Here is a 14,451-nt window from a genome sequence, read left to right as displayed (position 1 = left end):
GCCACATTTATGTGTGTTTTAGGGCAGAGGGTTGAGAGACCCTATGAGAAGGGGTAGGATGATGGAACAGGGCTTTCCACAAGGATATGGAGTAGCCAGCCAGTGGGGAAAAAGTTGCCAGCTAGCGGGGTCCAGAGGCACTGGACTCTGCGCTCTCTACTCAGCAGGACACAATGTCTCAGCTGGGCGGGCGCACGCACCCACAGACACATTAGAGAGTGTGTGGCCGGCCCGGGACTGATTACAGACAGATAGGCACGTTTCTCCATCATCATGCTCGCATTGTTTTGAAGCGGAGGCTAGTGGTTGTAAATGTACGTACGCGTAGCGAATCGCAATTTGTTGATCAAAATGATTTTTATTACAATCAAAAAGTAGCCGGCTGGACTTTAATGTGAAGTCGGCTGTTTGGCCGGCAGCCGGCACTTATAACTGTTAGGAAGGATTACGATTGTTTTCTAAAATATGAGGTGGCTAATAGGGCTGTCACTTTTTCCCAAAATAAAATTCGAACGAACTTTAATTGCCCGAAATTCGTTCGAATATATTCGAAGTTTTTTGGTTAATTAAAAAAAAAAAATCTTTTTTTCTTTTTTTTTCTTCTTTCAGTCCAGCAGCCTGTTGCACCAGCTGAACGTAAGTTCTGTCTTAAGTTAGGGTGTAAAGTCCACACTAACTGCTACGTTCAAACTAGTTAGTTTGACACTAAAGTTGTGTCTTTGTTTGGTTGCACCACGGAGACGTAAGGTACATCTTAACTAGTAGACCCTAAAATCCATACTAACCAAAATAGTGTCGCAGACAATGACTTGTACAGTATCTGTGACCAATCAGTGAAAAGCACGGTGGAAACGGTGTTTATTTACGGTTGTTTAAGTGGAGTGAAAACAGGACATGTTGCCCACCGCAAATTAGTGCTTTCATATTTCATCAACACTAATCAAATGAGAACGTTATTGAGTAACGTTCGTTTAGGTTCATATTACTGTTAACGTTTATCTGTGAGCTCTTCATCAGTATTGTAGGCTATACCACCATCCTGCCTCACTAAATTGTTGCGGTTATTTTAATTTGTATGCAGTGCTGCAGCTTGTGGGAAACAAAAGCGTGAGTCATAAATATCAAAGGGTGTAATTTATCACGGAGAGCGCGTTGCGGACGCAAAACAACGATGCGCCACGGTGCCAAGTTGCAATCCGTGCCAACTGCTATTTTACTTACTTAGTGAGACTTTACGTTCAAACTAGCTTACGTTTCAACTTACGCACAGCTGGTGCAACCCACTGCAGGCCACCGGGCATCAGCCCGACGTGTTAGCTTGGACGCTCACAGTCACAACACTGCCTCACAAACTTGGCTGCATCCAACTCGAGACAACTTTTCAGACCCTGGAGACAATCTTTCTCAGAAGAGACTAACGCGACAAATCTGGAGACTTTTTCTGACATCGGATTAACATTACCAGCAAGCAGCAGTTGGTTAATTTTGGTTCATAAAAAAAATAATAATAATAATAATAATAAAATAAATAAATAAATAAATTCGAACATTCAAATTACATTTCGAAAACGAACCCCTTCCCCTACATTCGAAGTTGCATTCGAATGAAAAGTGACAGCCCTAGTGGCTAATGGCTATTACAATTATGGAGAAGAACATGTGTTGTGGAATTTGCACAAAGAAATGTTGCCTCAACCTGAACCTTATTCAGAAAATAGTCTATGATCTTGGCCTAATGACCGGATCTGTCAGAGAGGTATGTTGCATATCGAAGTTATATTGTGTTGAATGATTTGGAAGGAGGTGAAGTTGGAGACTGAGCACAATTAGATTACATCCGAGGAAAGATTGCAAGCTGCAAAACTTCCGCCCAATGGGAAATCCTGCTCTTCCAGTACAACTAGCGTTTTGATCGAATGGGAACCAAAATAGGCAAAATGATTAAATTGACATTTAAGTCCTTTAGAAGGAAAAGTATGGAAGGAATGTTCTCAAAACTGGAATAGAGATCTTGTGCTCGCCCCCTCTCTGTCTCTCTCTCTCTCAGCATAGATAGTCCTGGATGTTCTCTCTCTCTGTGTGTCTCTCTCTCTCAGCATAGATAGTCCTGGATGTACTCTCTCTCTCTCTCTCTCTCTCTCTCTCTCTCTCTCTCTCTCTCTCTCAGCATAGATAGTCCTGGATGTACTCTCACCCCTCTCTCAGCATAGATAGTCCTGGATGTACTCTCTCTCTCTCTCTCTCTCTCTCTCAGCATAGATAGTCCTGGATGTACTCTCTCTCTCTCTCTCTCTCTCTCTCTCTCTCAGCATAGATAGTCCTGGATGTACTCTCTCTCTCTCTCTCTCTCTCTCTCTCAGCATAGATAGTCCTGGATGTACTCTCTCTCTCTCAGCATAGATAGTCCTGGATGTACTCTCTCTCTCTCTCAGCATACTGTAGATAGTCGTGGACGTACTCTCTCTCTCTCTCTCTCAGCATAGATAGTCGTGGACGTACTCTCTCTCTCTCTCTCTCTCTCTCAGCATAGATAGTCCTGGATGTACTCTTACATCCAGGACTCTGTGTCGACACATGGATCACACATCTGATTGCAGTAGAGGAGAGAACAGGAGACAGACAGACGGATCCGATCCCGCCCGCCCACCCCCTCCCTCCAGTCCCCGTCTTATCGTTGACAGGAAGGCATGTAACAAAATGACATTGACATTGTCATTCAGCCTGTTTCTGAAGTGAGTGGGCGTAGCTGTAGATGCAGCAGTAGAGATGTCATGCCTCTGTCATGCTTCTGGAGGAACGGCCTTGCTTGGCAGCAGCTGGTCAAGGCAGCTGCCAAGCAAGTTTTGAGGAAATGGCGAGATTTTTTTTTTTTTTTTAGATTTAAAGTTTTTTGTTGTTGTTGCACTACCTGCTTCCATTCCTTCAACAGCCAAACCAAGACTTGTGCTGTGCCGCTCGTCGCAAAAGATAATTGCATGATCAAATCTTGTTTATTAACAAATATTCCTGCTAATTCTTTGTCGCAGAAAACTATCTTGTAAAAATATGTTGTTACTCCCATTCTTTTCTAATGAAGATTCCCATTTTCCACTTATTCACAATTTCCTGCTTTTCTTTTTGTTGTGGTTTTGTCTTGGCCACATTGCAGCTATAGGCTACACATCCCCAGGGTGGGAGGAGCAGAGAAGATAGGGAGGGGAGCGGGGAAGGGGGGGGGGGTCCATCTCGTGACAGGGTCACGGGAAATGAATAAGAAAGAATTTTATATCTCTCTCACACACACACCCGCTTCTTAAGTAGCCTATGCTGGAGTTATCCATAGCGGCTGTGCACTGCTAATCCAAGCGCAGTCAGGCTGTCTGTCAGTCAGTCCATGCACAAACGCCCAGCCAGCATGGCTGCGAGTTAGTCAATTAGCTAGTCTGTCTGTCTGTCATTAACAGTCAGCCATTCAGTTCCTGCACAGTCAGTCAGAGTGCTGGAGGCCTGTAGCATTTTGCTGAGGTGGTCATAGCTTCCTCTTTGCTGTGCCGGAGGGATGTTTTTAACCCATTGATACCTGATGCAGCATTTGTGTGTGTATCCCTTTTAAGACCGCGAACCGTGTGACGCGGTTCGCGGCCTTAAAGGCCGGCTTTCCTGATTTTCAACCATATTTGTGTCATTACAATGTCAGTAGTTGGATTAGATATTGCAGCCTTCACCTCCCCTCACTCAACCCTCCTGGCTGATCTCCCTCATCTCTCACATATTTTCTTGACGCTCTGACGTAAAACGCGTCAGAGCGTCAAGTCCAGACTTGCGGAAGACGAGCAGCTGTAAACTACAAGTGTTGTGGGGGTGTGCCGCCATGGTTCCGCCTCTAGCGGTCCTCCATGCCCCTTCACAGCTCCTGACGAAAAGCAAAAGGCAGCCATCTTTTTTCACCGCATAGCCTAGGCTAGCTAATGTTAGCTCCCCTAGCTGCTTGCAAAGAACCATATCGTGGGAACGGAAGCAGCTACCGACACGGGACTGGCGGCATTGGAAAGCTCGTCAAATTTTACATCTAGTAGAAGGTGCGTTGAAGTTACGAAATCAACGCTGAGCAATGTACCCATTTTTACATGAAATAGTTACAACATCAGATGCTCATAACTCCTAGGAAAATGCCTTAAACTGCATGAAACCTTTTGTGTGAAGACATCTCCCGACTTATATACTTCGGTTTAAATTTGGTGCAATTTGGAGCCAAGAAATAATAATATTCTTCTTCTTCTTCTAACATTTTTCTTATGTCGAAGCCTTCTTCTTCTTCTTTGAGTTTTATGGCGGTTGGCAAACATATATGTGCATTACCGCCACCTACTGGAGTTTGATATCAGCCAAATGCCTGAGGGGTGGGCGTGGAATAGAAGGCTGGGCACTGGGCTCGTGAGCCCAGTGCATTGTGGGAGGTGTAGGATTTCTGCTCCCCGCTCCCACCCCTCCCCTCCACCAGCCCCCCCCCCCCCCCCCACACACACACACACACAGAGTGGATTTTGGTTGATTGCTCAGGCTCTGAACAACCAATTCAAAACATTTCAACGGATTCCAACTCCTTAGGGGCGTGAGATTTAATATATCTTCATATTCCCCACGGGAAAGCCTTCCTTTAAAGGGATACACACACAAATGAGGGATATACATGCAAATGCTGCATCAGGTATCAATGGGTTAAGGAATCACTTCCACAGAGCTCTGTCACGCTTTGCACCTCCTCTGTCTCTAGCTCTGTTCCTCCCTCCCTCCCTCCCTCGCTCCCTCTTTCCCTCTCGGCAGGAAAAGCCAAACTCTGCATTCAGTCATTACTCTGTGTCTACATTAGAGCTGCATCGCCTGCTGTGGCCTCTATTTTAACCAGGACTTTCTGCATTATGATCGGGGCTAGATATGGCTCACACATTATGATCGGGGCTAGATATGGCTCACACACCATCGGGATTGGTGGCAAAAAAAAACGTGATCGGAGCATCCCTAAGTCCATGTTTTCTGGACCAAATTGCTTGTGAATGTGATTTTTTGTTCAGTGTTGTTGACTGTTGACGAGTGCTCGACAGAGTTAGATCTGATTCCCCACTAGACTGTTTTTTTTCCATTAAGAGAAATCCACCCCGTAAGTTGCATGTTTAAGTTGGCTCTGCAGAGACCTAGCCCTATCAGCCGGGGCCTATCCGCCGGTGCTTTCTGCCATGTATTTATTAGCACAATACAGGAGTTGCCATGGGAACTAGCATTATCCCTCAGGAGTAGCAGGCAGCACCAGTGAATGTACAGCACAGTAGCTTGGCCATGAGGAAATGCTTCTGCTGGCTTTTCCAGTTGGGCAGAAGAACAATAGGATCTGTTGCATTAGGCTGATCGAGCCCGCAGACATGCGTGCGTTTGAGTCGGCAAAATCCAGCTACCCATGATGGGACTATTGATTTGCTCATCATGCACAGGCTAGTCTAGTGATTTCCCGCTGAACAACACAGTCGTCGGTTGAGCCTCGTCGTGTGGCACCGACCCTTCTCACCCCTCTCATGTCAGACTCCAGCTTAATTTATGCTTATTAGAAAGTGTCGCTCAGCACACGGTCGCAGACGAAAAAGAGAAAGTGTCGCTCATGGTGTTGCATTTATACTTCAGTGGACGTTGACATTTCAACGGTCACGTGACACTCGAACGCTATCAGTGCAGACAGCCGAGGCAAGAGAGGGAATGGAATGCACAGTGAAACCACCTCGGAGGCAAGATATAACATACTTGGCTCATGCAGCCGCATATAAACGACACACACAACCACACAACTCACCTCCTCTCTCTCTGGGAAATTGGTCGTCATGATGATCTTTGTGATTTTCACGAAGTCATAGCCTACATCAAAGGACAGGCTGATAAAAATAGCGGGGAGACACGTTCATTCATTTCAATCGATCGAAAACCAAAACAAGGAAGTCAAGCGCGTGCCGTCTATATAGCCAATCAGACTTGCGCGATGCTATGACGTAGTCAGCGACACTAGACATTTCACCAGGTAGCAGACACTGCTCGCCGACATTTGAAAGTGTCGACTCACTACACTCGACACGACAGTGTACACGCACATTACTTTATCTAATCAGTCACTACTACTATAGCTCCTCCTCTTTGATCATGTGACTGTAAGCGCTATTAGTGTCACTTGTGGTTGTTGCCTTTTTCTTTATTACAGCTGTATTAGAATGCATCACGACGCGGACGTGTCGATGCATCGAATCGAATCATTGACAGATAATCACTGAATCGTTCGTTTGTTTAAATTTATGTTGACATTCAGATTTTAAAGCACTTTCTAAGTAAAAAAGGGAGTTGATATTTATCTGACTGTGTTAATTGATGAAAAAGTAGCCATGTGCAGTAATAATATAGAAAATTGAGGATGTGATACTTGGAGCTGCAATACTTTGAGCTGTATCGTGATGCATCGTGGAATTGAATCGTTGACAGATGAATCGTAATGGAATCGTGAGGCCAGTGAAGATTCACAGCCCTAATTAGAACTAAGTGTGTATTGGACTTGGGTTTTTTGGAGAGGAATAGAGCCTGACCGATACTGGATTTTTGGAGGCGATACCAATATTAGTGAGTAAAGAAAATCTGATATATCAGCCAACATTCTTATCAGTGTGTGCGCGGGCCCGCTAGCTCAGCCACTATGTGGCCTCGCCTGTCCTGCAGCTCGCATTCGCAGCTCAGCCGCTGCGCGGCCTTGCCCGCAGTTTGGCTGCTGTGTGGCCTTGCCTGCCCTATTGGCGTGCACAATGTCTCCCTCTCTCTCGCCCTCAATCTCTCCCCCTATCTCTCTCCCTCTCCTCTCTCTCCCTCAGTCTCTCTCCCCCTCTCTCTCTCCCTCCCTCTCCTCTCTCTCTCTCCCTCAGTCTCTCCCCCCCTCTCTCTCTCTCCCTCCCTCTCCCTCAGTCTCACGCTCGGGCGCTGCACGGCCTTTCCCGCAGCTAGGCTGCTGTGTGGCTTTGCCTGCCCTATTGGCGTGCACACAATGTCTCCCTCTCTCTCTCTCCCTCAGTCTCTCCCCCCCCCCTCTCTCTCCCTTGCCTGTATAACTTTAAAAAAATGTAATAAAAAATAGCGGTGCATCAACATAGGCCAATAATAATACCAATATATCGTGATAGGCCGATAATATTGGCCGGCCGATATATCGGTCAGGCTCTAGAGAGGAAACCTTAAACCACAAGAGATTTGAAGGGAGCTGCCACTTTACAGAGACTGAGAAAACCGAGGTTATGCAACCAGCCTATTCTGTGCTACCACTACACTCTGCTTTAGCATGGCCTGGCTGTGCTACCACTACACTCTGCTTTAGCATGGCCTGGCTGTGCTACCACTACACTCTGCTTTAGCATGGCCTGGCTGTGCTACCACTACACTCTGCTTTAGCATGGCCTGGCTGTGCTACCACTACACTCTGCTTTAGCATGGCCTGGCTGTGCTACCACTACACTCTGCTTTAGCATGGCCTGGCTGTGCTACCACTACACTCTGCTTTAGCATGGCCTGGCTGTGCTACCATTACACTCTGCTTTAGCATGGCCTGGCTGGCTGTGCTACCACTACTCTCTGCTTTAGCATGGCATGGCTGTGCTACCACTACTCTCTGCTTTAGCATGGCCTGGCTGTGCTACCATTACACTCTGCTTTAGCATGGCCTGGCTGGCTGTGCTACCACTACTCTCTGCTTTAGCATGGCCTGGCTGTGCTACCACTACTCTCTGCTTTAGCATGGCCTGGCTGTGCTACCACTACTCTCTGCTTTAGCATGGCCTGGCTGTGCTACCACTACTCTCTGCTTTAGCATGGCCTCGCTGTGCTACCATTACACTCTGCTTTAGCATGGCCTGGCTGGCTGTGCTACCACTACTCTCTGCTTTAGCATGGCCTGGCTGTGCTACCATTACACTCTGCTTTAGCATGGCCTGGCTGGCTGTGCTACCACTACTCTCTGCTTTAGCATGGCCTGGCTGTGCTACCACTACTCTCTGCTTTAGCATGGCCTGGCTGTGCTACCACTACTCTCTGCTTTAGCATGGCCTGGCTGTGCTACCACTACTCTCTGCTTTAGCATGGCCTGGCTGTGCTACCACTACTCTCTGCTTTAGCATGACCTGGCATGTGTGCCAAGGCAGCAGAAGAAACACAGGGAGTAGGCATTACCGGTCCACACAGGAAGGAGGCAAACGGTTAAGGAAGGGAGATGAGAGACAAAATACTTTTTCTACCTTTATTTATACAGGGGGAGTCTCACTGAGAGCAATGCTCTCTTTTTCAGGAGCGCCCTGTTCACATTCACACACACATTCATACCAGGAAGCTGACCAGTACAACCACAGTCTGATCTGCTGGCCACTGATCAGCTCCACTGGAGCAGTTGGGGTTAAGGGCCTTGCTCAAGGGCACCTCAGTGGTGGTAATGAGGGAGGGGCAACCGCTGCCTTTTCACTTTCCCCAGCCAGATTTATCCTGCCGGTCCCGGGGATTGAACCGACGACCTTCCGGTCACAAGCTCGCTTCTCTAACCGCTGGGCCACCACTGCCACCCATATCAGGACTCAGGAAGAGCCAAATTCACAACTGTGGAGTGGGCGTGGCTTCGAAGGTCTGGCGCCAGGCTACATTGAAACTGCAGTTCACGGAATAGGCTAATGGTTAAGCGTTCACCGTCAAATTCTTTATAGATTGATTTTACGCTAAACTTTCTAGGTGAAGTATTAAAGTATAGAAGAATACTGATTTAAAAATAAGAGATCCGGACCGAGACATACAGAGTGGGTGGGAGGCGAGAGGGAAAGAAGCTAGATAAGACTGAAATAGGGCAATCGGAGAGGGAATGGAAGCCAGTGGAGGAATGTACAGTGGGTAGCAGAAACATGTCGAGATGGACAGAACAAAGAGGGAGAGGGGAAGGCAGATGCCAGAGAACAGAAGTAGTGAAGCTGAAAGTGGCAGTGACTCAGACCACGTGTTGGGAGAAGAGAGGATGAATGGGTTGCTACTAGAGAGAAGAGTGGAAGAAGGAGAGCTGGAGCGGGGATGGAGAGGAAGAGAAGAGCTGGTGGGTGGAAGAGAGAGAGAAGGCCATAGAGGTAGAGTTGAGGTTAGCACACTACCTACCTAGTCTTAGAAATGTGTCTCTTTTAGTAAAGGCTACAGTACACTAAACTCTGATGCTTTCATCCAGATGCTGAAGTCGCCACAGCCTAGATTGGTTGTTTGCACACAGAATATGTCCATATAAAGATAGAGAGGCTGCTGTTGAAGCTCCTCTGGGACAGTTAACTAAGAGGGATATATAGGCTTTTCTGTCTGATTCTGCCAGCTTCTCTCTCTGCATGTGCTGCCAACAAGTTTCTTTCTGTATGACTTACCAGCCAAACACACCAGACGCCTATCCTACGCTGAAGCAACACACCAGACACCTATCCTACGCTGAAGCAACGCACCAGACAACTATCCTACGCTGAAGCAACGCCGCGCGGGGGCAGTTTCATTTGGGGCGTCCTTGTTAACGGGGTAGACCGATCACACCAGCCGAAGTGCCTCGCCTCGCCACGCTGAAGCAACGCTGCACGCGTGCTGCAGCGATAGTTTCGGCATTTGGTCTATTTTGCACGCGAGCAGCCAGGCATGAAGTCAATGCAGGTTGTGAGCGGGGCCAGGGCGGCGCGGGGCAAACCCGAGCGAGCCGTGGTGCAGAACGGAGTGCTTCCGGTGTGAATGGCGAGGCTCCTGCTCGACGCTGCTTCCGTGACGCGCTGCTTCTGAGATGCTTTTGGTGTGAACCGAGTGTTAGTCTTTCTGTGTGAGACTGTGAGTGTGTGTCTGTCATATCAAATTGTAGAGCTGAGCTGAAGTTTAGCGGGCTCTTGTTGAGCTGCGGCGAGCCGTACAGGCCTAATGTGGGCCGCTCTGGGCTGCTCCACTTACCACTTAACCAGGGCCAAAGTGTAATAGACGCTCCCAGAACACTAGAACCAAGATGACAAAGTGGTGAGAGGTGTTTGACTTGTGGTCGCCAGGTGGGGATGCAAGGCTGCTCTGCATAATATTTATCCCCAGGGACGGACTTGCAGGTTAATCAGTCTGTCTGTCAAGTCCGTCGTTGGACAAAAACATGCTAATTAATATGCATCATTACACATTATGCAGGGCCATAGTGCCCGACCTATATTCTTGTGACTACCTAATAGCAATATGCAAGAAGTGTGAGGAAAATAAATAAAATTACATCTTTTGAGAATGGTAGACCTGTTTCTTTTTTCTTCTTCATGGCGTTGAGTAGATGATCTTTTAAGCGTATGACAGAACATGTCCAACGTTGCTGTTGGAAAGTGTTGCATCATGGGAGAAGAGGTGAGACTAGGTGCAGCAAAGGAAGAGCTCAGCAGTTGGTTTTAGCAAATCGCAGAGCATGGGTTGGGATGTAGGTCTGTACTGTCACCTGGATGTCTGTGCTGTCACCTGGAGGTTTGTGCTGTAGACCAGCACCAAAGTTTAGGTAGACAGACACAGAGTAGACCCTGTTGTAAAGACAGACCAATTAATTACAGCAGAGATAGGAGTTGTACAAAAAAAGGCTGCATTTGTCCGCGGGCAGAGTTATGCTTGGATGACTTTCAGGATTGTTCTGGTGAGGCCAGCTTGGCGCCCGCCGCCCACTGGTGGCACGGTACCCCGTTTGAACCTTTTTCCTGATTCTGCTGCTCATTTAGCTCTTCTCAAGAGGAACACATGATTCCACGGTAACCTGTGGAAGTACAGTTGCAGAGGATTTAAGGGACTAAACCAGGGGTGTCAGACTCATATTAGGTAGAGGGCCGGATTTGTTCAACTGAGACCTCATGGGGGCCGGATTTTTTTTTATACTAAAAATCAATTCGACTCATTTACCCATTTATTTCACAAAAGAAATACTGCTCTTTCCATTTCTCTTGAAACTGCCTGCATTCCGTGTCAACCTTTCTCTTTTTCGACAGCATCTTGTTCAGGGGCAGACTGGGATCATAATTCAGGCCGGGCATTAGATACCAAGCAGGCCAGGCCGATACGGGCCGGCGCGCGTGCCGGTGTCGAAAAATTTGGGCCGTTTAAAGCTCAATTTGGGCCGTTTGAAGCCAGATTTGGGCCGTTTGAAGCCCAATTTGGGTCGTTTAAAGCCAGATTTGGGCCGTTTGAAGCCCAATTTGGGCCGTTTGAAGCCCAATTTGGGCCAAGTCCAAGTTTACAATGAGATGCACCCACTTTAACCCTGAATAAAGTAATAAAACCACTAGTAAACCAGTAGGCGGCGCCTGGCCTGCTGTTCAGTGAGTGGCCTGACTGTGGCCAGGCCAGGCCACCGGGCATTTGCCCGACGTGCCGGATTATGCAGTCCGCGCCTGATCTTGTTGATTCTTTTGTTTTTTGGTAGGTAGCTGAATGCGCGATTCAATTCCAGCGTGGCATCATGGCGGCTTTGTTTACACCTGATGACCTACTGACATACTTCCTTGTAGTGCAGGTTAATTAACTTATGAATGAACTCTTAGCTTGCTTATTAGCCCCACGTAGTTCATGATAGTGGGGTGCGAATTTAATAATAATAATAATAAAAAAAAAAAAAATAAAAAAAAATAATAATAATATTCCAAAACATCTCGCGGGCCGGATGAAACCTGCCCGCGGGCCGGATCTCTGACATCCCTGGACTAAACGGTGCTGCGGTTTGAATTTTGCTGATTGATTTGTTGCCCTTTTAGAAAAGAGTCAATCGATTACAGCTTGTCTCAGGGTTCTGTGGTATTGACCAGTCTTCAAACAAAAGTTAGAATTAATTCATAACTGTTGTATTTTATATATGTACTATTCATTATTATGACCTTTAGCTAACCCCCAGTGTCTCCACTGTTTCTCCTCTCAGGTACTGGAGAGAGTGGCAAGAGCACCTTCATCAAGCAGATGAGGATCATCCATGGGACGGGCTACACAGATGAAGATAAGAGGAGCTTCACCAAGCTGGTCTACCAGAACATCTTCACCTCCATGCAGGCCATGATCCGTGCCACCGAGACCCTCAAGATCCTGTACAAGTACGAACAGAACAAGGTGTGCAATGTCAGATACCCCCAATAAAATATTTGGGCAGAAGATTCTCTTGCAGTGTGTGCTATAGATATGGATAGCAACATCCAGGTACTTGAGGTATAATTCATTAGAATTTGTAATAATTATTGACAGCGGCTAAGACAAATTTGTAATTATTCGGCTCACCAATCCTAAATATGTAGTTTGGTGGGAATCTGCATGCCAGAGACAGTTGTGTACCTGACTTGCATGGTTGCATGGTCGGATAAATCATTTGCGACCTGCATGTAAATATTTTCTTCTATGCATTTAACTGACATGCTTAATTTATCCTTTTGAGTGAGTAGGTAGAAGTTCAGTCAGTGTCTTGCTCAAGGATACTTTGACACAACAAATGAGATGTGGCTAAACAAGCAATCTCATGGAGACAACATGCTCTCTTCCTTTTTCTGAATTCTCCTCCACTCTCTTTTGAACTGCCTGGCTACTGTCAAACTACTTACATTGATAAGAAGTGACAGCTACATCGTTCCATTGCAACATCAACACACAGAAAATCCACCATTTTGGCCTGGAGGAGACACCTCTGATTGGCTGTGATGGTTCTGTGCTGTTGTCCTATTGGCCAAGGAGCCCCCCCGCCCCACCCCACCCCCATCCCGGCTAAAATGGCGCCAGAGCTATTGTAAAAAAAGCACTAGTCTCGACTCTTTCCTTCAATACTCCTTGCTGCTGTTGCTGTCAGTTTAACCATGTAATCTCTGTGCCCGATTGTTCACTCCCAACTCAGCTCAATATGTCCACTTCACCCAAAGCAAACCATATTCAAACAGGCAGTAAATTAACATGTCAAATAAAATGGAGTGCTCTTCTCCAGTCTTCTGTGCCTGGCGGTAAGTTGTCACTATACCTGAACTGAACTTAGAGCATTTGGATCTGGAAAGTTATATTGAGAAATTCAGTCAACAGAAAGACCCAAGGTTATTCACCTTAATCTTCGCCTTACTTAGCTTGAGATACAGAGCAAAGAGATTGTTGGATGCAGTTGGTAATTTTAGGGGAAATGGCCATAGCTAGCGATAGGAAGGTCGTAGAGAGAATCGGGGTTCGAGGGGGAGTGGCTGGGGGGATGTGAGTGGTTTAAGGTTAGCGGTAGCGTTACGTGTAGGGACAATTTTCCATGTTGAAAGCGAGGAGCTGTGTTTTTGAGGTACCCCTAAACATAGCCTAAAGTTCCATAAGGCTATAAAAGTATTTGTGCTTTATGACATGGATGTTGACTGCAACTTGACTTGTTTGGCGGAGCCACACGAGGCGGTTATTTCTAGTTATCTACAAGCCATCACTCGTGAATTTCATTATTGGCATAAAATCTACAGCTACTGCACTGACATACCACTCTGTCAAAACCTTGCAGTGTGTTCTTAGATTTGAGTTGAAGTCAGTGTTGTCTGCATACAAGCCAGCCTTACATCCTTCCTGTTTCCAGCCTTACATCCTTCCTGTTTACAGCCTTACATCCTTCCTGTTTGCACCTAAACAGTGACCTTTCCTCTCACTCACTCCTCTCCCAGAATCATGCCCTGCTGGTGCGCGAGGTGGACGTGGAGAAGGTGTCGACGTTCGATCAGCCCTACATCGGTGCAATCAAGATGCTCTGGGCCGACCCTGGCATCCAGGAGGCCTACGATCGCCGGAGAGAGTACCAGCTCTCCGACTCAACCAAATAGTACGTCTGTCTGCAACCCTGTGCACGTAGTGGGGCGACTGCTTATTCAGTACGTCTTGACTGCAACCCTGTGCACGTAGTGGTGCGACTGCTGATTCAGTTCCTGCACACAGATGAGGAAGCGTACTTTCAAATGTTTTGGCAGTTGTGCTGCCGGTGTTAATATACACTCGGCCAAAGCCAAGACAGAGAAGGGGGAGAAGGAGCAGGCAGAGAAGGGGCGAGTCGAGGAATGGGAGGAAAAGGAGACAGTTTTATAAACGACTGCTAATAATATCAGGTCTAATTCCACCTCTCATCAATCCAGCTCAGACTAATGTGGCTGCTTAAAAAGTTGAGCATTGAGATTATATCAAAGGCTATTTATGTTTGAAGATTATCTGTGTGTGTGTAGTGAGTTTGTATGAGCTACTGTAGCCTGCAAATGTAAGATTGTACATCTATGTTTGAGTGTTTTTTTTTGCCAGCATGTAGGTGTGTGACAGAAAGTGATTGTCCATGTATCTGTTTTTGTGTATCTACATACTAGTGTGATTGCATGGTTTGCATACATACATACATACATGCATACACACACACACACACACACACACACACAC

General features: G+C 46.8%; 1 protein-coding gene across 2 annotated transcripts in view; it reads left to right on the top strand.

The window, feature by feature from the left end:
- The window catches only part of LOC310785887 (guanine nucleotide-binding protein subunit alpha-11), a 46,872-nt gene that overhangs the window by 19,963 nt on the left and 12,458 nt on the right, over nucleotides 1-14,451 (top strand). For both annotated transcript variants that reach the window (XM_083647049.1, XM_083647050.1), the window contains exons 2-3: nucleotides 11,960-12,144; nucleotides 13,698-13,852. In XM_083647049.1, the coding sequence (XP_083503175.1) occupies nucleotides 11,960-12,144; nucleotides 13,698-13,852 (340 nt within the window). The remainder of the gene's footprint in view (nucleotides 1-11,959; nucleotides 12,145-13,697; nucleotides 13,853-14,451) is intronic.

Source organism: Poromitra crassiceps (assembly GCF_964638095.1).
Source record: "Poromitra crassiceps genome assembly, chromosome: 12".
NCBI lineage: Eukaryota > Metazoa > Chordata > Actinopteri > Beryciformes > Melamphaidae > Poromitra > Poromitra crassiceps.
The sequence above is the reverse complement of the archived record's forward strand: the minus strand, read 5'-3'. Positions and strand labels throughout refer to the sequence as shown.